Source organism: Cimex lectularius, unplaced genomic scaffold, assembly GCF_000648675.2.
Source record: "Cimex lectularius strain Harlan isolate CLEC.00 unplaced genomic scaffold, Clec_2.1 scaffold106, whole genome shotgun sequence".
Taxonomy (NCBI): Eukaryota; Metazoa; Arthropoda; class Insecta; order Hemiptera; family Cimicidae; genus Cimex; species Cimex lectularius.
In genome coordinates, this window is record NW_019392769.1 from 229,906 (window position 1) to 252,496 (window position 22,591).

The 22,591-nt window shown below is 32.5% G+C and overlaps 1 protein-coding gene across 2 annotated transcripts in view; it reads right to left on the minus strand.

The window, feature by feature from the left end:
• The window catches only part of LOC106673359 (troponin C), a 29,637-nt gene extending 10,145 nt beyond the window's left edge, over positions 1-19,492 (minus strand). The window contains exons 1-3 of one of the 2 annotated variants that reach the window (XM_014405451.2): positions 19,413-19,492; positions 4,681-4,705; positions 2,263-2,406 (exon numbers count right to left, since the gene is read on the minus strand). In XM_014405451.2, coding sequence (XP_014260937.1) covers positions 2,263-2,406; positions 4,681-4,705; positions 19,413-19,415 — 172 coding nt within the window. In that variant the 5' untranslated portion in view covers positions 19,416-19,492. Of the gene's footprint in view, positions 1-2,262; positions 2,407-3,306; positions 3,460-4,680; positions 4,706-19,412 lie in introns of those variants that run through there. The other variant, XM_024227551.1, reaches the window with a different exon arrangement.
• Positions 19,493-22,591: the final 3,099 nt, after the last annotated feature.

The window sequence follows — 22,591 nt, forward strand, 5'->3', positions numbered from 1 at the left end:
TAGAACATGCTCCTCGACACACATCCAGCCTAACATCGATAATTTGGACAGACAGCCAAATGACTCTGGAAGTGCTCGAAGATTCAAATTCACGTTAAACTATTACACTAGTTGTGAAATGTTGTGAAGACTTTTTCTAGGTTTAAAATCTCTAGACTAACTTAATCTGAATAATAAAATAAATGGCAATAAAAAAACTAAATAAATCTATCTTTATGTTACGTCAAAATAACAGTCCAGTTTAAAACAAATAATATTAAAAATAAATTAGGTAAATTTATTCTGTAATCAGACATGGTCGAGTAGAAAGACTCATGGCAATGTTACTTTAGTGGTAATAAATAACTTTAACTCTAACGTGTGTGTGGTGTTTAATGACCGTTAGTTAATGATTATTTGGATACCGTGAGATGCGGTCTGGTTGACGTAGGTTTTAGAAAAACATTTTCTTTATTGTTCCAACGTTCCGAGCTTTATTGAGATCATCTTCAGGACTTAAAGTGTTTGTTTTCTATGTAGGTGTGGCACTCTCAACACGCCACCGAATAATGACACATCTACACAGAAAACAAACTCATCGAGCCCGGAAGATGTTCTCAATAAAGATCGAAACGTTGGGACAACAAAGAAAATGTTTTTCTAAAACCTACGTCACACCAGACCGCATCTCATGATTTCTGAATAATCATCGACTAACGGTCACTAATCACCACACATTATTAATAATATCTGCGGAAAATAAAAGAAGAGTTTTTTAAAATTGTTTATGTATGTTTTTGATTATGTGTTAAATTTAATTGAGATCGATTGGCTAGATCAAAGTTTTTGCAGGGTTTAAAACAGTTTCGTAATTTGGTGTACCGTCCAGTCGGTGAAGAGTTCCTTGACGAATAATAAGAAAAAAATAAAATGTGTGGTGTTTACTAGCCGTTAGTCAATGATTATTCGGAGACCGTGTGATGCGGTCTGGTGTGACGTCGGTTTTATAAAAACACTTCCTTTATTGTGCCAACGTTTCGAACTTTATTGAGATCATCTTCAGGGCTCAACGCGTTTGTTTTCTGTGTAGATGTGTCATTCGTGTTGAGAGTGCACGACACAAAAGAATGACATATCTACACAGGAAACAAACACTTTGAGCCCTGAAGATGATCTCAATAAAGATCGAAACGTTGGCACGATAAAGAAAACGTTTCTCTAAAACCTACGTCACATCAGACCGCATCTCCCGGTCTCCAAATAATCCTTAACTTTAACCTAGCAAAACACAACCAAACCAAAACCACCCCTTGCGTATTTCCGAATTGATAACACCAAAATGGTCACGCAAAAAATATGTATTCAGCCCATATCCATATTAAAAAGACATTTAAACATTCGACATAACTTCAGATTTGGTGGAGATTTGTTATATTCAGTCCCATGCTTCATTACAGACCGGGTAAAAATTAGTTCTGCCTTCCTGATCTTGCATCTAGCGTATGCATTATTGGCTAAATAATAGTAAATTGCTAATTTCCAGAAAAATTAATGAATCTTAAGAAAAATAAAAAACAAAACGGATATAATTATCAACAATTAATGATTAAAGCCTTTGAATTCCATTGCAGAAAATTCGCCGTATTTATATTCAAGCATGATTGTTCTCGGTATTGAATGTTCTCCGTTATTAATTCCTTTTGTGTTGTCTGACTAATCCTGCTCTTATACGTGGCATCTTGTAAGTCAGGAAGTTAATTGTACCCGGGGAACTGCGGCAAGGCTCGGCAATAAATTTTACATCATCCGAAACCGCCTTAATATTATAGTGGATGTTGTAACTCCTTGTGGTTACCTTCAGCTTAAGGTTGACGATTGCTTTATAAAAAAAGGTGAACTACAAAAAACAAAGAAACAGTGTAAAACTGAAAAATATATGCTCTTCCCAGATACAGTAGTGCTGTATTGCACGTTTGGCAATGTGAATCGTCTAAAAATGTTTTTTATTTTAAATGAATTGTTTAATTGTTGAAACAGACCGTATCGAGTGATCTAATGTATTTTACGAACGGGGCATAAGTCATACCTGGCCAACATCCAAATACTTCAGGGCACTCTGTAAACAAATAATTATTTGGGGCGTTAGCACGCATCTGTGACCGTCGGTTCTATTTTTGAATGGGCGAATACTCGGGAAATGAGTTTGTCACGCCTTTTACCCAACTGAAATTAGCGTGTTTTTTATTTTAATTATATTTATTTATTTTTTTCGACGCGGCTTACCTTCGACGTCGACCTCCTCGATGATCCGGCTGAGCTCTGCGTCTTCGAACAGCTGGCCCATCGTGTTCAGAATTGTCGAGATCTTGCAAGTGTCTATAAAGCCGCATTTGGTGGTGTCGAACATTTGGAATGCTTTTCTAAGCACTGTAAAAGTACAAATGGTTTAATCTATAGTCAAACATTGAGAAAGCAGTTACGTAAATGAATCATTAGGAGAATTTTTTTTCGATAACCAGTAGCTAAAAAGTCAATCCAACTTAAGTTCTCTCTCTCACTCTCTCTCTCTCTCTCCCTCTATCTATCTATCTATCTATCTATCTATGTCTCGCTCTCTCTCTCCTCTCTCTCTCTTTTTCTCTCTCTTTCTCTCTCTCTCTCTATCTATATCTTTCTCATTGATTGTAAGAGTGATCAGTATGTGACCAAATTCGGGGACTAAATAAAACAGCACTCAATAGTCAGCCATTCTCTTAATTACTCTCTTTGTTCTTATGCTCTTACTGTTTTCTTTTACTATTACATTTCTCTATTCATTTATCCGATTTTCAGTTTCTCTCTCTCTCACTCTCTCTCTCTCTCTTTCACTCATTCTATCTATCTATCTATTTACTATCTATTTATTTTTATTTTTTTCTTCTTTACCCCTTTCTCGCGTTCAGTCTTATCATAATTTTTTCTCGTTTATTTAACGTTCGCCTATTTTCCCTTTCAGGATTTTCTTCGTTTTTCAGATATGTTTCTCTCTCTCAAATATATCACTTGATTATTTCTCCTTGCTTTATCACACTTCATGCTTACTCGTTCTCTTTTCTTCTTTTGGTCTGTTTTTTCTATGTCTTCTGTTGAATTTCTTTATCTATTTATCCATCTTTCTGTTCTCTCTCTCTCCCTCTCTCTCTCCCTCTCTCTCTCCCTCTCTCTCTCTCTCTCTCTCTCTCTCTCTCTCTCTCTCTTTTACTCTCTCTCATTCTATCTGTCTATCTATTTACTATCTATTTATTTTTATTTTTTTCTTCTCTACCCCTTTCTCGCGTGCACTCTTACCATCATTTTTTCTCGTTTATTTAACTTTCGCCTATTTTCCCTTTCAGGATTTTCTTCGTTGTTCAGATATGTTTCTCTCTCTCAAATATTTCACTTGATTATTTCTCCTTGCTTTGTCACACTTCATGCTTGCTCGTTCTCTTTTCTTCTTTTGGTCTGTTTTTTCTATGTCTTCTGTTGAATTCTTTTATCTATTTATCCATCTGTCTGTTCTCTCTCTCTCTCTCTCTCTCTCTCTCTCTCTCTCTCTCTCTCTCTCTCTCTGTATGTATCTGAGAAAGAAAGAGAGAGCGCTTCGTTTCTCTTTCTATCCCTCTCATTTTTCTCTTTTCCTTTCTTGCTGCTCTTTTGTGGTTTTCCTAGCTCTATTTCTCTTTTCTCTTGCTCTGGTGACCAATGGCATTTTCAATTTGATTTACTTTCACCCATTTTTCCTTTCTTTCGTTTCCTCGTTTTGGGATTTCACAACCTAGGTCATTCGTTGAGTTGAACTAAAACTCCAATTATTTTTTATGCCAAATATTTTGTTTGCTTATGCCTTTTGGACCACGTCCCTGGTCTCACTGCACAGATGTTATTTGGGCTAAATAAAAGTATTATTAGTTTCATTTAGCCCATGTAACAGCACTTAAGTGGGACCAAGTACTTGGCCCGAAATGCATAAGCGAATAAAATATTTGTCATAAACAATAATTGGAGTTCGATTTTTTGTTCCAAATATTTTATTCGCTTATGTATTTCGGGCCACGTCCCTGGTCAAACTTCATCGCTGTTATTTGGGCAAAATAAATCTAATAAAATTTCTATTTAGCCCAAATAACATCTCTGAAGTGGGACCAAGGACGTGGCCCGAAATGCATAAATAATAAATTATTTGGCATAAAAAATAATTGGAGGTTAAATTCAACAAAACCAACGATCTAGATTTAAAAAATCGTGAAAAGAATTGCTATACAATTTTGTATTTATGTAATTGCAAAATTACAAAAGACAATACAAAAAGCAACATAAACTTGATAAAGTTGATCTGATAGCAGTAAGATATTAAAATTGAATTTCCCCTATTGTGTAAGCATCAGAATATTAATCGCCCAGTTTGGCAGTTCCAGAATCGAAAAAAAAGCCATTTCCCCCGTCAGGCTGATTAACGATACTGCGAACTATATCGGCGAGCAATTAGCGAAGAATGCAGGTTTTTCAAAAGTTATCCTTTCGAGTGATGGATTGGCCGGAGCGGAAAGCCTGGCAAGCGGCTGTCAATCTTCGACGTTATGACATCCTGGCTTTCCCAAATAAGATCGGCTCGTTGAAAAGCGACTTCCCCTTCCTCCTACGTAGGCGGATAAAAGCTTCGACTAAGGCAATCATACTCACTCGCCAACTTTTGTTCGTCTTCATCCTGAAATTTGGAAAGTTATTAGCTTTTTTACATCTCTACGCGCCCTACAGCTCGAACGGTACGATACGCAATACGAGAAGACATTGCCGGTTTAGCATTTTTTCTTAAACAGGCGCCTTCATTACTACAATAAATCAATATCATTCACATTCATTTTATTAATTTTTATACGCTCAAGCCACGAATGGCGTTTCAGTCGGCACCTCCTCTTACACATGACATCACTTCACATTCTTCTTGAGTGATCAAAGAATACCATAAATCCCCTCATTTCTCTTCTACCTCAGTAGTTTCCAATCTCCTTCCTCGAACATCCAAATGAGCTTCTTAAACCAAAAATCACTGTCAATATTTCTTTTGAATGCTAAAGAGCTGGCCTTCAAAGACGTGACGCACTGATTCACCACAGACGAATTGACATTGCACTTATCACCGAGACGCACATTACCGGTAGATCACATTTTTACATCCTACTGGACAGACCACCAAGTGACGCGGTTTGTCACGGAGGCACTACCATTATCATTAAAAATACCTTATTCCTCCTGACCTCCCCCTATCAGGATTTGATTTGATTACGTGTCAAATCATTCGGTACCAATAAAAAAGCCCTCGTTTTCCTTACTAACATCTTTAATTCCGTTCCTGTACTGAAACCGATTTGGACATACGGACTAGAAGTGTGGGGCACCGCTAAACCTACTAACATCCTTCCAATCCAAAGTCCTTTGAATTATAGTTAACGCTCCTTACTATATCTCCAACGCCACCCTCCAATGACCTCAAAATACCCTTTGCAAATAAATTAATCCCGTCCAAATTCATCCAATTCCACGACAAACTATCCACTCACCCCAACCCACTAGCACAATCCACGTCCGGTAAAAGCCATCCCTACAATCAGGACCACCTTGCAGAAAACTGGAAGACCAACAATAGTTTGCGACTCCCCTCAAGACTATACAGTATATAATATAAATATTTAAATAATATGTGTGGTGATTAGTGACCGTTAATCGATAATTATTCAGAAATCGTGAGATGCGGTCTGGTGTGATGTAGGTTTCAGAAAAACATTTTCTTTATCGTGCCAACGTTTCGATCTTTATTGAGATCATCTTCAGGGCCTGGGATTTACAAACATTGTTTAAATTTAGAAATACTTTGATTGAATATAAAAAATATATTTTTTGCATTGTATAAATTCACTTTTTTCCACATCCAAAATGTATTTATTAAATGAAAACAATGTTTGTAAATCCCAGGCCTGAAGATGATCTCAATAAAGATCGAAACGTTGGCAAGATAAAGAGAATGTTTTTCTGAAACCTACATCACACCAGACCGCATCTCACGATTTCTGAATAATTATTTAAAAAACCTCAAATTACAAGATGTATTCCGTCCTGTGAACATCATAATTTCCTACTACTTCAAAATTTTCCTGTTACAATATGGTTTACTCGGCGTTGAAAGACCATAAACAGTGATGTAAGACAACTCTTCAATAACAAGATCAAAGGCTGTTAAATATTTAGGTGTATATCTCAATTCAAATCTTAATTTTTGCTAGTGAAAAAAAGAAAAATAATCTAAGGCCTCAGGCTTCATAAGCAGTTCGCACCTGGTCATCAAAAGGCAATTACGAACATTAAACATAAAAAACTTATTATTCACTAGTTCTGCTAGAAAAATTAAGGAAAGCTCCAAGTAAAAGAATTTACTAGCAATAAAATTCTCATACGATCAGAGAGCAAAGCAACCAGAAACGTGACCAGGTCAGATCCAAAATGAATACATCAAACATTTTCAAAACGTAGTGAAACATAACAACCTCATTATATTGAGGGTGCCAATGTATAAAGGAATCATTTTTAATGATCAGGCAGACAAACCTGCCTGAGGAAGATCTGGAAGATTTACTACATGATTATGTAAGAACTATCTCCTTTTATTCTTTCTATTGGAATTAATTAAATCTGAAAATTAATAGAATCTGAATTTAAAGTCAAAAATTTATTAGGCGTAAGGTCTCTATTAAGGGTAACTTTTTTTAATTTGAAGGTACACTTTCGATGACGTAACTCGATTCTAGGATTTTTTAAGCAATGTTTGTCGTAAAGCATAATTTTTGTAGTGTATAAAAAACATGATCAAAGGCCTTAGCCGTCATTAGCAGTTTGCACCTGGTCTTCAATTAGGAACATTAAACATAAAAAACTTATATTCACTAGTTCTGCAAGAAAAATTAAGGAAAGCTCCAAGTAAAAGAGTTTACTAGCAATAAAACTCTCATACGATCAGAGAGCAAAGCAACCAAAAACGTGACTGATCTGGAAGATTTACTGGGTGATTGTTTACGAACTACCTCATTTTATTCTTTCTATTGGAATTAATTAAAGAAATTGATGACGTGTCTTTAAATAATTTTGTACGTAGAATGTAAAGTCAAAAATTTATTAGACGTAAGGTCCCAAGGAGGGAGTGACTTTTTTTTAATTTGAAGGTATACTTTCGATGACGATACTTGGATCTAGGATTTATTAAACAATGTTTTATCCAAAGCATAATTTTTGTAGAATGCTTCGTTTAGGAGCTATTCAGATTTGTAAACAAATCTTGAGACCAAAGTTTATGTATTTCCATAAAGGTTTAAGGATTAATAGTTTATGAAAATTAATTTTTACAAATTCTTAATTTTCCGTCGTTCAATCTGTTATAGTTGAACAAAAATGCACAATATGCGAACAGATCTGTTTGCATTTGCAAGGGTTAATTGTTTCGACTTCCTTGGCCACCCTCCTAAAGGGTACTTGCTATTCAGTATCCAAAACAAACCGATCAATCTTCCTTCTAGCCTGGCTATCCTCTAAGCAAATCTTTACATTACGTAAAAACAACACAATTTAAGTTGTTTAGTCTCGTTGGACCTGCTGAGAATTGGATATTTCGACGTGGCAAAATGCCGAATGGCACGATTGAAATATTTAATCACGAAAAAGTGGACCTGGATGATAAGGGACGGTTTAAAAAACTAGTATGAGTTCTGTTTTCATTTATACTCGTTTAATTTTTCTATTTTAAATTATGAATTTGTAAAATGTGCATTAAGTAGTTATTTTTTATTTTATTTTATAAATAATCTGTACATAGGAAATACAACCTTAACAGATAAAGTCACTTCTATTATTACAGATCTGTATAGAGAAATATAAAAATATAAGTAAGAGAAGTTAATTTTAATAAAAAACAATACATATTTTAATACTAGTAATTAGGGGCGTCGGTGGCCGCAACGGTTTAGACGTTGACACGGCGCTCATCACTGTAAGGTAAAGGTCCGGGGTTCGAATCCAGCGGCCCTGCGTTACAAATGGGCTTTTCTTCAAAAACACCGGCACCAAAAAAAAAAAAAAAAAAAAAAAAAACAACTAGTAACCACAAATAATCATAATACTACTCGGCAATAGGTGAAGAGGATTAAAAATGAGAAAATAACACAAGTCATTCTAGGTACTGTTTGCTGAAAAGTAACGTAAGAGTAAATAAAATTAAAAAATAAATAAATGGACATAATATTACTTTTTGTCTTTAATGGAATTGAAATTACGTTACACTTCTGTAATAAATTGTCTCAGTTTTAGTGCTGAAATGACAAACTTATGCAAATTATTAGCTTCTTCCGATGTTTTAACCCAAAATAAGTCACGATTTTTTACATTCTTATAAGTTCAGAATTGGATGTCTGGATTCTTGACAGACTACACGCCAAATTCATAGTCGTCTAGACATCCACTTCTGACTTATAAGAATGTAAAACATCCACCAAACCATTTTATATAAAAAAAGTCACTGAAGATGGTCTACAAATGGCCGGCTGAATTTGTGGGAACCAATAACGCTATTAAAAAATATATAAAAAAATACGTGTTTAATATTTTTTAGTCTAGTTACAACTTTTTTACCTTTTTTTGGGAAAAAATATACAAGGTACCTTAAGACAAGTTCAGACATCCTTACACATCATTTTAAAGGATATTTACGCTGAAAACAATAATGCAATTGGATTTTAAGTCAAAAAATGACAAACTTGTGGCAAAAGAACCGGCAGCGTAATTTCGACGAGGGCCTGAATATTTTACTTACGTTCGCGAAAATCCGAATTCCACTCTCCGAAATGTTAGAAGGGTTTTAGGTTTTTCAAAAAATAAATGTAGAGATATACTCTAGACTTACAATTTTAAGCCGTATCGTTCTCATCTTGTCCAGGGACTTCGGGGTTCTATGGCACGCGTCTAACGTTCCTCTCACAAATGTCGATTTGGGAGGCTGAAGAAAACGTTCTTCCACACATCCTACGGACTGATGAATCGAAGTTCACCACCAATGCCATACTGGACGAATTTTCGAACGTGGACATAGCAAAAGCCGAGAATTTCGTACTCTTGTCATCATCAGGTGGTTCAAAGTATCAAGTTTGATCGTCCCAAATCGACATTTGTGCAAGGAACGTTAGATGTACCCTGTATAATTTTTCTCAAAAGAAGGTAAAAATTTTAAACTAGACTAAAAAATATTTTCTTTTATTTTATATTATTTTTTTATAGGGTCATTGGTTCAAGAAAAATTCAGACGGGCGATCTTAAATTGTCACCCTGTACATTAGACCGAAACGCGTCTGACAAAATAAATGCCTATGGTGAAAAAGACAATTTATTTCCTAACCATCATCTTTTATATAGTTATACAAAATCAGGATGGACACCATAAAAAATGTAGAATTTATTTTGGATTCCGTGTAATACAGGGGTTTTCCTTAATTTCAAGTTGGCGATGGCATTTATTCTTTTAGAGAGATCAGGGGCACCTCGTCCTGATTAAGGAGTAAAAACGAAAGATCGATTTTCAACTATGATTGGATAAAAGATTCTTGTTTATTTAATTTTTATCCTACATTAATGAAGGCTAGCATTTTTTAAATACTGAGAATAACTGTTTTATTAAAATTTACTTTGTAATATGCAAGTATAATATTCGAGTTGATATAAGCCACATGTTTAATTTATATAATTTTGATATCACATCGACCCAGGTTGAAAAGGGAACGTTGTACCAATTACCAAACGAAATACATATATCAACGGAAAATCCTTGTGATATGTATGTGGGTCGTAATAATAATCACAGACTTTACACTGTTGTATTTGAACAGTGAGAATGGGGATGTGCGTTTCACGTAGATGATAAACAACGCTCGACAAACAGAAACGATTTTCACGTAGCTGTAAGTCTAGTATTGTAAACACAAATTATATTATTTGACAATCACAGAAAGACCAAAACGGACACGCTTGTAGAATTTTTTCTTAGTTTTTACAAAATCTAATGAAGCACATATTTTTGTTAAATTATATGTAATGTATGTACAGAAAAAATATTACTTTTTAAAAATTTTAACTCAAAAGTCATTTTTTCATGCTAAGTTTAATACTATAATTATTAATTAATCTTTATATAAGGCATCGGTTGAGATAAAAAAGTTAGGGTCACGAGCGGGATTCGAACCCACGACCTTCGGCTAAATACGCCGCTGCTCCACCACATGAGCTATTGTGACCTCGATTCACTCGGACACCAACTTCTCATCTCAACAACACCTGTCGAATTTTCCCTCCTTTTTGCCATTTTTCAAAGTGTAAAAGTTAGTGCCCGAGTGGATTGATTTCATGATAGCTCAAGTGACAAGTGGTAGAGCAGCGGCGTATTTAGCCGAGGGTCGTGGGTTCGAATCCCGCTCGTGACACTGACTTTTTTATCTCGACCAATGAAAAACGTTATTCGATCAATCGACCTCGAACTCTAATGGATTATAATTATTATGCTTTGCCAATATTATTAATTTTCCAATAGCAAAGTATAATCAATGGATTTGGTTTACTTCTTTAGTGATCCTGATGAAAAATTACCCCTTTCAGATTTTCAGACCTATTTGTTACAATGAACGCCTTTATGTAAGGAATTAGGGATTTATTTATAATTTTAACGATTTAAACCTTCTTTGATGTAAGAAATTTTGGGCGAACTTGATATTTTTTGGTCGGGAAGAGTTTTTTTTAATTGTTTATGTATGTTTTTGAGTATGTGTTAAATTTAATTGAGATCGATTGGCTAGATCAAAGGTTTTGCGGGGTTTAAAGCAGTTTCGTAATTTGGTGTACCGTCCAGTCGGTGAAGAGTTCCTTGACGAATAATAAGAAAAAATAAAATGTGTGGTGTTTACTAATCATTAGTCTATGATTATTCGGAGACCCTGTGATGCAGTCTGGTGTGACGTAAGGTTTAGAAAAACACTTCCTTTATCGTGCCAACGTTTCGAACTTTATTGAGATCATCTTCAGGGCTCAATAAAGATCGAAACGTTGGGACGATAAAGAAAATGTTCTAAAATTCAAAGACCTCACTGAGGTCACGATGGCTCAAGTGGTAAAGCAGCGGCGTATCTAGCCGAAGGTCGTGGGTTCGAATCCCGCTCGACTTTTTTATCTCAACTAAAAACCTTAATTAAATTCTAGAAAACTCCAGCCCAAAGCAGTTCGGTAATTTGATGTATCAATGAGTTGTGGATTGCCATGTATAATAAAAAGAAATATTTAAAAAATAATAATCAACTTTTTGCTGTTTATTTTATTCTTTTATTATTTGTATTGTAGGTTGTTTAACATATACTGCAGCATGGAATTTTATTAATAAAGAACATTTTAATAAAACAAACAAAAACGTTCTATTAATAAATAAAATTCCATGCAACATTATATGATCAACAACCAACAATAAAAGAAATAATATATTTAAACTTTTTTCGGATCCCTCTATTTTTAGCTATTCAGTCTTTTTTTTAAAAACCAAAATTTTCTAGACAACGTCTATGAAGAGCTCAAAGTAATTTGGTAATTTTGCGTACCAATCGGCTGTGGAGCCCCTTGAAAGATAATAGGAAGGGATAAAACATAGAACTTTGTCAAATGAGATCAACGCCAAAACAATTTTCATCGTTGATGACTGTCAGTTAATAGCATTTGTTTCGAAAACAGCTGAATCCGTGAAACTATATTAGAAGGTTCTAGTTATTTCAAATAATTACTGTGTGTACTACTATAAAACTATAATAATTATTATAAAATTACGGAATATAGTTTAATCTACTCTGCAATCAATTTGTTGATGTCTATCCAGATTCTGAAAAAGATTGGACATTTAGGGTTTCTACAGGTCGTAGAGGATAATGAAAGATAATAAGGAATAAATTTTCTTTATTTTGGGGTTGTTTGGAAAAAATAGCTGAACCCCCAAAAATATTCAGATTCGGCTATGTAAGCAATGCAACTACGTTCGTACTTGGGAGGTTAAAGGAACCTAAAATATTTACTCTTTGCAAACGGAACTATTTCAATTTTCTTTAACCCCTCTCCTCCAATAGTTCAACTTTAGTTACCCTGTTATGTTGTCAAAACAAATCAATTTTAAAGGATTTTTATGTGCGATCAGCAGGTGATGCACCTATAAGGGATGGTTAGGGTGGTCATAATGACCTCTAAGTCATTATATAATTTTTGGTCTGCCTATTGTCGCTAGATTGGTGCGAAATCCTGTAAACGATTTGAACTTTTGCTAATTTGTGTTTAATGAGTTTTTAGTTTTAAATGTGTTGTGTCCAAGTTTTTCAGCTAGTAGTTGTCTTTTTTGGGCCGTCGTTTCGATCTTGTCTGTTTTGTTGAGGGTTCGAGATAGTTTTCTGTGAGTGTGACGTTCCACGTTAGTTTCCATCATCATCCTTTACCGACCTTACATGTTTTTGCATTTGTTTCCGCATTTCCATATTGATTACAAATGGGTTTGATTTTGTCAAATTTGTCTTATAAGATTTCCAATTGTGTTCCTGGTCTTTTTCTTATTAATTCCTAATTTGTTAACTAATATATTAGGGAAAATTACAAATAATAGGATAATATTAAATTTGGTTATTTTATATAGGATGTATAGTGGAGTCCAGTGAGGGAGATAATTATTAATGAAAGATTAATTTATTGCTTGTGAAGTATAGGACTCAAGTAGGTTTGTCATGAATAAAATGTTGGAATGGACGTCCCAGAATATTTATATATTCAGCTCAAATGGAAAGGATTGTTCAAGAATTGTTTGGATTGTCGCTAGTATGCTGAATAGCATAAGAAACTAGCTTCTGCCTCGATGAATTATTATAGCAACAATGCATATAATTTCTGTTTTAATTTGACAGAATATGTTTACAAATTAATGAAGTAAATGAACGGAAAAGTGGTTTTGAACCTACAAGCCCTGGTAACAAACATGATCTCAAGCAAAAATTTGAAAATGATCTCTGGCTATTACTGTTTCCATTCAAAAGAAAGAATCTCATCTAACACAGTAAAACAGAGAATATATTTTTTAATGTGCTTTTCAAAGTTTATAGCCACTACAGAACGCCTATCAGTTAATGAAATTTTAGATATGTAGGTTTAGACTCCGGCTGACGGACTGTTGTCCATGCCGTAAATTATTTTGAGTTTGTTTGTATTCTATGGAAATAAGTACTATTATTCATTCATTTATAAATATCTAGGTTTAGTTATATTAGAACTATTGCAGAAAAATCTCGAAATTTGTACCCAAGTGATTTTTGTCTGGAAGCGGAATGTTTGTATGATTGACATAAATAGAAACGTAACAGATTTTGAATTTTTTACAATTTCCGATTTCTAAAAAACAATATCAATATTATCAATAATTGATATTTATAAAATACAATAACAAAAGACGATTATACACCTACTAGGTGATTTTTTCTGTGGCAATCACATATGTGTTTTAAGTTAGATAGGCAAAGTCAAAAGCGAAGGTTTTTCACAAAAAATTCATCATTAAATTTCCGCTATTTACGTTAAACATATATTTTGAACATGTTAAATGTAATTTAGATAAGTAGATTATTAGTAGGCAGTATAAAATGCGTGTTAAATTGTAACTATTAAAACTCTTTTGTGGCACTTTTTTTTATAGGCTATAAGTGTCAAATGATCAACGTTGATCTTGAGCTTTTCAAAATAAACCTCACAAATAGATCTTGACCTAGATAAGAAAAAAACATTTTTGATATTTTTTTCCCTTTAAAGTTATAGTCGCGCATCCGCGTTCTAACGGCTGAGAATTAAAACGACAGGTCTAAACATAAATCTCCTCTCAAACCTGCAGGAACTTTGCCAAATATTTGCCATTAATTATTTCAGGTCAATCAATGTCTTTTTGCAAAGAAAATTTGAATTTTTCCAATTATAGTTAAAGCAAATGTGTCTAATGTTAAAAAAAAGTGAAGGCCTTCTGTAATCTTTCTTTGAAATGGTAGGGAAAACTCAATTAAGAATATATAAAATTATGCCAATATAAAAAACGGACTATATTATATTTAACTATGTTATTAAACGTTTTTTTCAGCTTCATCAATTAGTTTTACTTTACCGCCAGTGAATAAGCTACAAGCTTTGACAAATTTAAAATGGTGCTGTGAATACATGCTTTTTTTAATTAAGGGTTACTCAGACTTTGTTTTTAACTTGAAACTTTAAAGAAAAAAGTAGAAGGGCTTGAGGTTTAATAATTATAAACGTTTTTCTCGGGTTATGTAATTATGTGGAAACCTGATTAAAGTAAAATTTTAGAATTAGTTCAAAAGCAGAAAAGTTCTTTCTTAGAAGCCGCTTCTCTCAGTAACAGGGACGATCTAAAAAGATTACTGGGTAAATATTTTTTATATATTGTTGTTTTTATAAAAATAAATACATACTTTTTTAATAAATAGTACACTGTTTTTTAAATAAATGTCGAATAAAGCCGAACTGATCATTTAAAGAAGGAATTTTTTTTCAAATAAATTATTCGGAGATCGTGAGTTGCGGTCTGGTGTGACGTAGGTTTTAGAAAAACATTTTTTATCGTGCCAACGTTTCGATATTTATTGAGATCATCTTCAGGGCTCAAAGTGTTTATTTCCTACGTAATTTTGCTATTCTTGTGTGCCCTGTTGAGAGTGCACTAACCACCACACTTTTCAAATAATTTATGCCTCAGTGTTTATCAATTTGTAACTTTATTAAAATACACCTTTGCATTCTATTATTATATAGAAAAATATTATAGTTTTTATAGAATTTACAGAAATATTTTATATACTTTATAATATTATATAAAAATTAGTTAAATTGTGTCCAATTTATAAGATATTCTTTTACAAACCGGTATAACAAGACACGTGTGCAAAAATGTCCCTAATATATTAAAGTAAAGACTAAATATTTCATTATCTAAGACAGTCGACAAATCTTAATTAAATTTAAATAAGGAAAAAACAGGAAATTTTGAAAAAAAATATTCTTATCAGATTTTGTATTTGTTAAAATCCCTATTTGAAAGTGGACGAAAACGACACTTTCAATACGTACCTACAACCATATATGTGAAAAATTTAGAAAGTAAAAAATATAAGATTGTTGGTTTTCTTTTGTTAAAAAAATTATTATTACGACAACGTCGTACCATTAAAAAGTAATCTTATACTCCAGGTTTTATAGACGAAATAAAGTCTATGAAGTAAAGGATATAATATAAGTTAATAAGTTTTGAACCTTTATTAAATGGAAGAATGATGCATTTTATTTGTAATACTATGTGGTCCTAACAGCGGATAAAAAATATATTACAATTAATCTATATTTTTTCATAAATTTTTTGTATTTATTGCATTTGTATTTCAAGGTTATTGTATCAGTCGATTTTACGTAGGATATCAAAACAATATGTAGGTTAGTATTAAAAAGAAGTAAAATAAATTTTGACGTTTGCCAGAGCAACGTAGCAAAAACAGAATAAAATAATTATTTTTTATAAAAATACAAAATTGAGATTCGTGTTCTGTTCCTTGAAAAAAACATCAATACATATCCATTTCATACAATACATATTCCATTTTTTTATCACAAAAATGGCGATTACTTTTAAACAACTCCTTTGAACTATAGGAATTTTTACAGGAGTTTAGAACCATATAAATCACACAGAATGGCATACATTTTGCCTCTTTACACAACTAACAGCCGGATATGAGAGTGTTAGCTGATTTTATATCTAATTTTCTAACTTATGAAGCTTGAAAATGTAAACCTTGTTGACTTAGCCTAAAAGAAGAGAATCTCAGCTTTCCACTGATTATAATAATGACAAATGTATACAATGCAGAGGTTTATGAATTTTTTAAATGTACCGGATATCTGAGACAAAGAAAAGAAACAGATGGAAAATGTTTATTTTTTGTTACTTTAAAAATTCGTAGCTACGAGCATTAATGGTGCTTAAAACGAATCTTTTTTTATAGATGAACTTATTACAACCATTCATATTATCCTACATAAAAATTTAAATAAATAAAATCAAAATGGACAGAAATATTACAATAGCCTTGAAATATATATGTACAACCAAGGCAGAAAATCTAGTTAAAAGTACCTAAATTGCCTAAATATTTTTCTTGGTTTCTAGTCCCCAGGGTTGGAAAGAACCTGGATGGAGATCGAAAGGACACCTGTCTAATATCTTTCCGCCTGGTATCGCCAAAAATATTTCATTAAAATCGGTGAACCCAGTCTATATCCTCTTAAGCCCTACTTTCTCAAAATTTATAATAATTAAAGTTCATTAAGACTTCTCATTAATTAAGATTAAACTGTCATTTTTGTCTACTTTTAAAATTGATATTTATTGCTTATGAGCAAGCTATCAGCTCTGGGTATGAATCCCGTCATAGTCCTTAGAATTTCATTTGATATAAATTGGGAGAAAGTGGTTCTGACCCTCGTCCGCGACAGTCAACTGGAAAAGTTGGGAGTTAAGCCCTCATGAATGACAGGAATTGGTCTAGTTTTTAACTTGTATTTTATCGCTTATAGTTATTTATTGGAATACGTGCAATTTTTGTTAAATATTTTAGTTGTTTAACTTATTTTACAATCCTTTACAAAATCAACCTCTGTAGTGATTGAAATAATTTGAATTCATTCACTTCGTTCATCTTAAAGTGAAATGATTTATTCTGAAACTGAAATGACGTATTGCAAGACAGATCGTTTATTTATTGGAAAACTTTACACTTTTATTTAATATTCTAGATTTAAAAAAGAATTTAATTTAGTCAAAGGACATTCAGTTTCACCTGAATTATTTCAGTTACCGTGACTAATATCACATCACCATCAATTTGTGAATATTTTGGATTCACTCACTGCTTCTGATCAATATTTTTCAAAACAGATATATCCTTATGGCAGGTTTGGTCTAACTGATTTTATTTAAAAACGTGAGACATTTGTTAATTGTTTTAATTATTAATAGGAAAGAAAACATTCTTTAGCTTACGAGAGATTTTCCCTGTATTGTGTTTCAATTATTTCGAAAAATCTTACACTGCCAGATAAGAATTTAAATCAACTGTGGGTTTTTTAATGTCTTAACCTTTCCTCTTTCCATAAAAATTGAATAACTTCATAAACTGCCAGAAAAAATCTGAATACGCAGTACATAATTTTTATATATTTTAATACAACTTCTATCAAATTTCTGTTTAAAAAACAATTGTTTTGTGACATAAATTGTGACATTTCTACATTTATTTGAAAAGTTTATATATTTTTAAAAGTAAAATTTTTAAATTATATACCAAAAATTAAATATTTTCTCTGCCTAACCTATATAATAAAAAAAATAAGTTTTAGCTTAGAAATAAAAACTAAATATAAAAATATTGGAAGAGGTTTGATTTTGAGTTGCACATGGTTTCACTGATTACATTATAATAATCTCACAAGAAGCATAAAATTTGTAATGTTTTGAATTAATACATTTTCCTCTTAAAAAGGCAGTTTTTCTTTTCAAATTTGTATCGCATTGCATTCTGAATTAATTAATTATTGAACAACTAAAAAAATAATTAAAAGCTGCTATGTTTTGTTTGAGTTATCTTTATCACCTTACCATAACATTTTAATACTTCTTACTGCATAAATTGTCAGAAAATACTGAACAAGCAGCATATAATTTTTATACATTGATTAAAGTTTATATCAATTTTCTGTTTCGAAAACTTTTTTCTATCTAGCTTGTGCATTGTGATTTTTCTCTATTTTTATATGAAATGTTTCTTATTCAAAATTTAAAATTTACACGTTATTGCAATATTTTTTTTAATTTATATTTTTACTCTTACAAATCTTATATAAACAAAATTAAAATTTCAGCTTAGATATTTACCGAATATTGCGGAAAAATCGGCAATAGCTCAATGCTATTAAAACTAAATATTAAAAATTTTATTTTTTATTTTCTTCGAGATTAAGAAAATGCTGAAAAAGCAGCATATAATTTTTATACATTGAATAAAGCTTATATATCAACTTTCTGTTTCGAAAACTTTTTTCTATCTAGCTTGTGCATTGTGATTTTTCTCTATTTTTATATGAAATGTTTCTTATTCAAAATTTAAAATTTACACGTTATTGCAATATTTTTTTTAATTTATATTTTTACTCTTACAAATCTTATATAAACAAAATTAAAATTTCAGCTTAGATATTTACCGAATATTGCGGAAAAATCGGCAATAGCTCAATGCTATTAAAACTAAATATTAAAAATTTTATTTTTTATTTTCTTCGAGATTAAGAAAATGCTGAACAAGCAGCATATAATTTTTATACATTTAATAAAGCTTATATCAATTTTCTGATTTGAAAACTTTTTTCTATCTGGCTTGTGTATTGTGATTTTTCTATATTTTTATATGAAATGTTTCTTATTCAAAATTTAAAATTTACACATTATTACAATATTTTTTTTAAATTTATATTTTTATCTTACAAATCTTATATAACAAAATTAAAATTTCAGCTTAGATATTTACCAATATTGCGGAAAAATCGGCAATCACTCAATGCTATTACAACTAAATATTAAAAATTCTATTTTTTATTTTCTTCGAGATTAAGAAAATGCTGAACAATCAGCATATAATTTTTTTTTACATTACATAGTTTCTATCTGTTATATTTTATTTTTATTTTATCTGTTATATTTTCTGTTTCCAAAACTTTTTTTCTATATGGCTTGTGTATTGTGACTTTTTTACATTTTTCTATTAAATGTTTCTTTTTCAAAATTTAAAATTTACAAATTATTATTATAAAATTTTCAAAAAATTTGTATTTTTACTCTAAAAAATCTCATATAAACGAAATTTAAAATTCAGGTTAGAAATTTACCGAATATTGCGGAAAAATCGGCAATTACTCAATTCTATTAAACTAAGTATTAAAAATTGTATTTTCCTCAATATTAATTCTTTATTGATACACTCCTGTATCTTTTGCAGGGTTGGGCTTTTAAAAAAGACCTTAGTGTGTTATGAAACGTTAAAGTAGTTCATGTTATTATGCTATCGTCAATGTTGTCTCATTGAAAAGTAGGCCTTGTCCTCTCGGAAATAAGATGAAGCCACTTTACCGTCATTTCGCGTGCTAAACCGAAAATGATCCTCCGTCGGTTTTGAAACTCGTCGCGTACCGATCGAGCTTATATACAGGATACTGACCATGTCCGTCCGTTTGTCCCGAAAGCACTGCACCAGCCCTCGGTCGTCGTCGCCCCACCCCCGCGACCGAAGGGTATTTCAAGCCCTCGATGACTCGAGACAATCCGCCACGGGAATAGACCGCATACCTGTTTTCCAACCGAAAGAAAAACAATGGAGGAATATATTTTTTATAACACCGGACGTGAAAACAGTTACACAGAAGCACGTTGTCAATTGCGCGTCTTTTTTCCAAACGAGAAATTATAAACCCAATTTGCCAACATGCATCGTGTATTTTAAAACCTAAAAAAAAACATATAAATCAAAGTAATTAAAAGCGAAAAAGTAAAAACAGAACTAATATTATCACCTTTATTATTTTTCATACATTGGTCGTCATTTCAGTGAGGCAACAATAAATTATTGGACTCGTCCAAGACCCAACAAACCTCAATCAGACCCATGCAATTATCGTTCAATTCTTCATCCTCTGTTCTGGGAAATACAGGAGAAACTGCTATTCCCTTAACTACTTTCACACCTAGAAACCATTATCAGAGTAACCCAGATTGGCTTTCGAAGCGCCCACCGCAGACAAGAGGATGAATTATACTAATACAATGGTAATCAGACCTGACTGGGGCTTTTCGTCGAGAGAAAGCCCCTTGGCCTGTTATACAATTTACAACCTCTATTCATTTAACGTGCGCACATCCGGAGTGATCGAAGTCACGAGACACAGAATGTGCCAACGTTCTGAAAATAGAACAAAAATATTTGTTCTCAGCGTGCCGTACAAATTGTCTGGCTCCTTATAAAGAGCGAGTAGCTGCATGGTATGGAATGATCCTTGCGCACTTGCGAATTTTGAAATCAAAGTTTTTTTTAAAATGAAATATTGGGGTTTTGGTTTGTCCTTAATTTATGGTCACGTCGCAATCAGATTACAATTTTCATTGAGTGGATCTAACGCGTCAATAAAATTCCTATCGTGTATTATTTGTAAATCCTTAAATTTTATTATTTTACAACTTTTTTTATGGTTTTCCTATATCAATTACCAAAATATAATTTAAAGAAAATTTAATTATTTAACCAATTTGTGCATTTGGCGTAAAGTAAAAAAAAAGAGGAATTAGAACATAAAATTATAGATGCTCATTACTAACCAGCAACAAGAGTAAGGTTTGCGTACTGCGTAAACAAGAAAAACAGAGAAATGCGAGAAAAATAAAAAATATTAGATAAATAATAAGGAACGAAGCAATATTTCAAACTATTTTTGTATCGGTGCAGATGTGTCTTTTCTAAGATAAGTAAATGTGTTTATTTGTGTAGATAGTTAGATTGAAAGATCGATAGAAAGATAGAGATTAAGATAGAGAGAGAGAGATTTGACATATTCTATTTAATGTTTTAAATACTTTTAATTATTTAGGTTAACTCACTACTTTCGTGGTCCGCTTGACCAATTAATACATGACAATTAATTAGGGTTTTTAGTTGAGATGAAAAAAAGCTAATGGCACGAGAGGGATTCGAACCCACGACCTTCGGCTAGATACGCCGCTGCTCTCAGAGCTTTTTTTTCATCTCAACTAAAAAACTTAATTAATTGTCATGTATTAATTGGTCAAGCGGACCACGAAAGTAGTTAATTAATGATTTAAAAATGAAGTACACTTCACTAAAGCTCTCCGTCGCCATTGCAATTGTCGTCGGGAATCCAAACCGATTACACGACATTTGAAAAATGGCAAAAAGGAGAGAAAATTCAAAGGTGGGTTGAGATGGGAAGTTGATGTCCGAGTGGATCGAGATCACGATAGCTCAAGTGGTAGAGCAGCGGCGTATCTAGCCGACAGTCGTCGGTTCGAATCCCTCTCGTGCCATTAGCTTTTTTTTCATCTCAACTAAAAACCCTAATTAATTGTCACTTAGGTTAACAATTTACTTCAGGAAGTTATTGAGCACAGCAGAGAGCTTCTCAGTACTTTGTTCCGTATTTTCGAAGAAACAATGTGTGGGTGGTTATGTACGAGTTTGTATGTTTCTATGTTGATTCATTCACTTTGCTTGTGCGCATTGGTTTGTTCGTACATTTGCATACTTATTTATAATTAATTATAATTTATTAATTGTATAATTTGTATTTTTTCCAATCAACATATGTTTTGTAATCTACCCTGGCCCTGAAGATGATCCGAATAAAGGTCGAAACGTCAGCAAAAAAAATAAAAAACGTGTTTATGTAAACTACCTCATTTTTGTCCGCTCCTCACTACTTCAACAAATTATGTAACAACAGGTCACTAAGAAACACACATTTGTATTTTGGGTTGTTTCTGTGCTTTTTATATCCGAATTACTTCGTATGTATGTTTGTTTTTGTGTATTCCTAAGTTGTTTGTGCGTTTGTAAGTGTATGTACTATGATTATTTGGAGATCGTGAGATGCGGTCTGTTGTGACGTAGGTTTTAGACAAACATTTTCTTTATCGAGCCAACGTTTCGATCTTTACTGAGATCATCTTCAGGGCATGGGATTTATAAATATTGTTTAAATTATACGAATACATGTAGGACGTGAAAAAATGAATTTTTACAATGCTCGAAATTGTAGACTCAATCAAAGCATATTGAGCTCTGAAGATGATCTCGATAAAGATCGAAACGTTGGCACGGTAAAGAAAATGTTTTTGTAAAACCTACGTCACTCCAGACCGCATCTCACGATCTCCAAATAATCATTGACTAACGGTCACTAAACACCACACATTTACGTACTATATTTTATAATTTTGTGTTGGAATATTTGTGGATTGGATTTATTTTTTTGCATTTCTGCATTTGTTTCTTTGTAAGATATTTTGTTTAAAGATTTATAGATCTGTGTGTTGGTTTATTTATTTGTGTTTTTGAGTTAGATAGGTAAATAACTAGGTAGATAGCTAGAGAGAGAGGGAGAGAGAGTGTGAGTGAGAAAGCACAGACTGACAGCAGTTTTCTTCAGTAAGTTATTATCGCAGCAGTGAGTACTTTGAATTCCCGACAATTCAGGGTTGGTGTGTATGAGAGCCTTAAAAGTGTCCCTACATGTTGGCCACTTAGTCAATTTGCCATCAAAACTTGGGAGGTGGACTTCAGGCAACTTTGTACGCGGTGTTGTAAGTACCAGTATCTCCGTTGCCTTCACC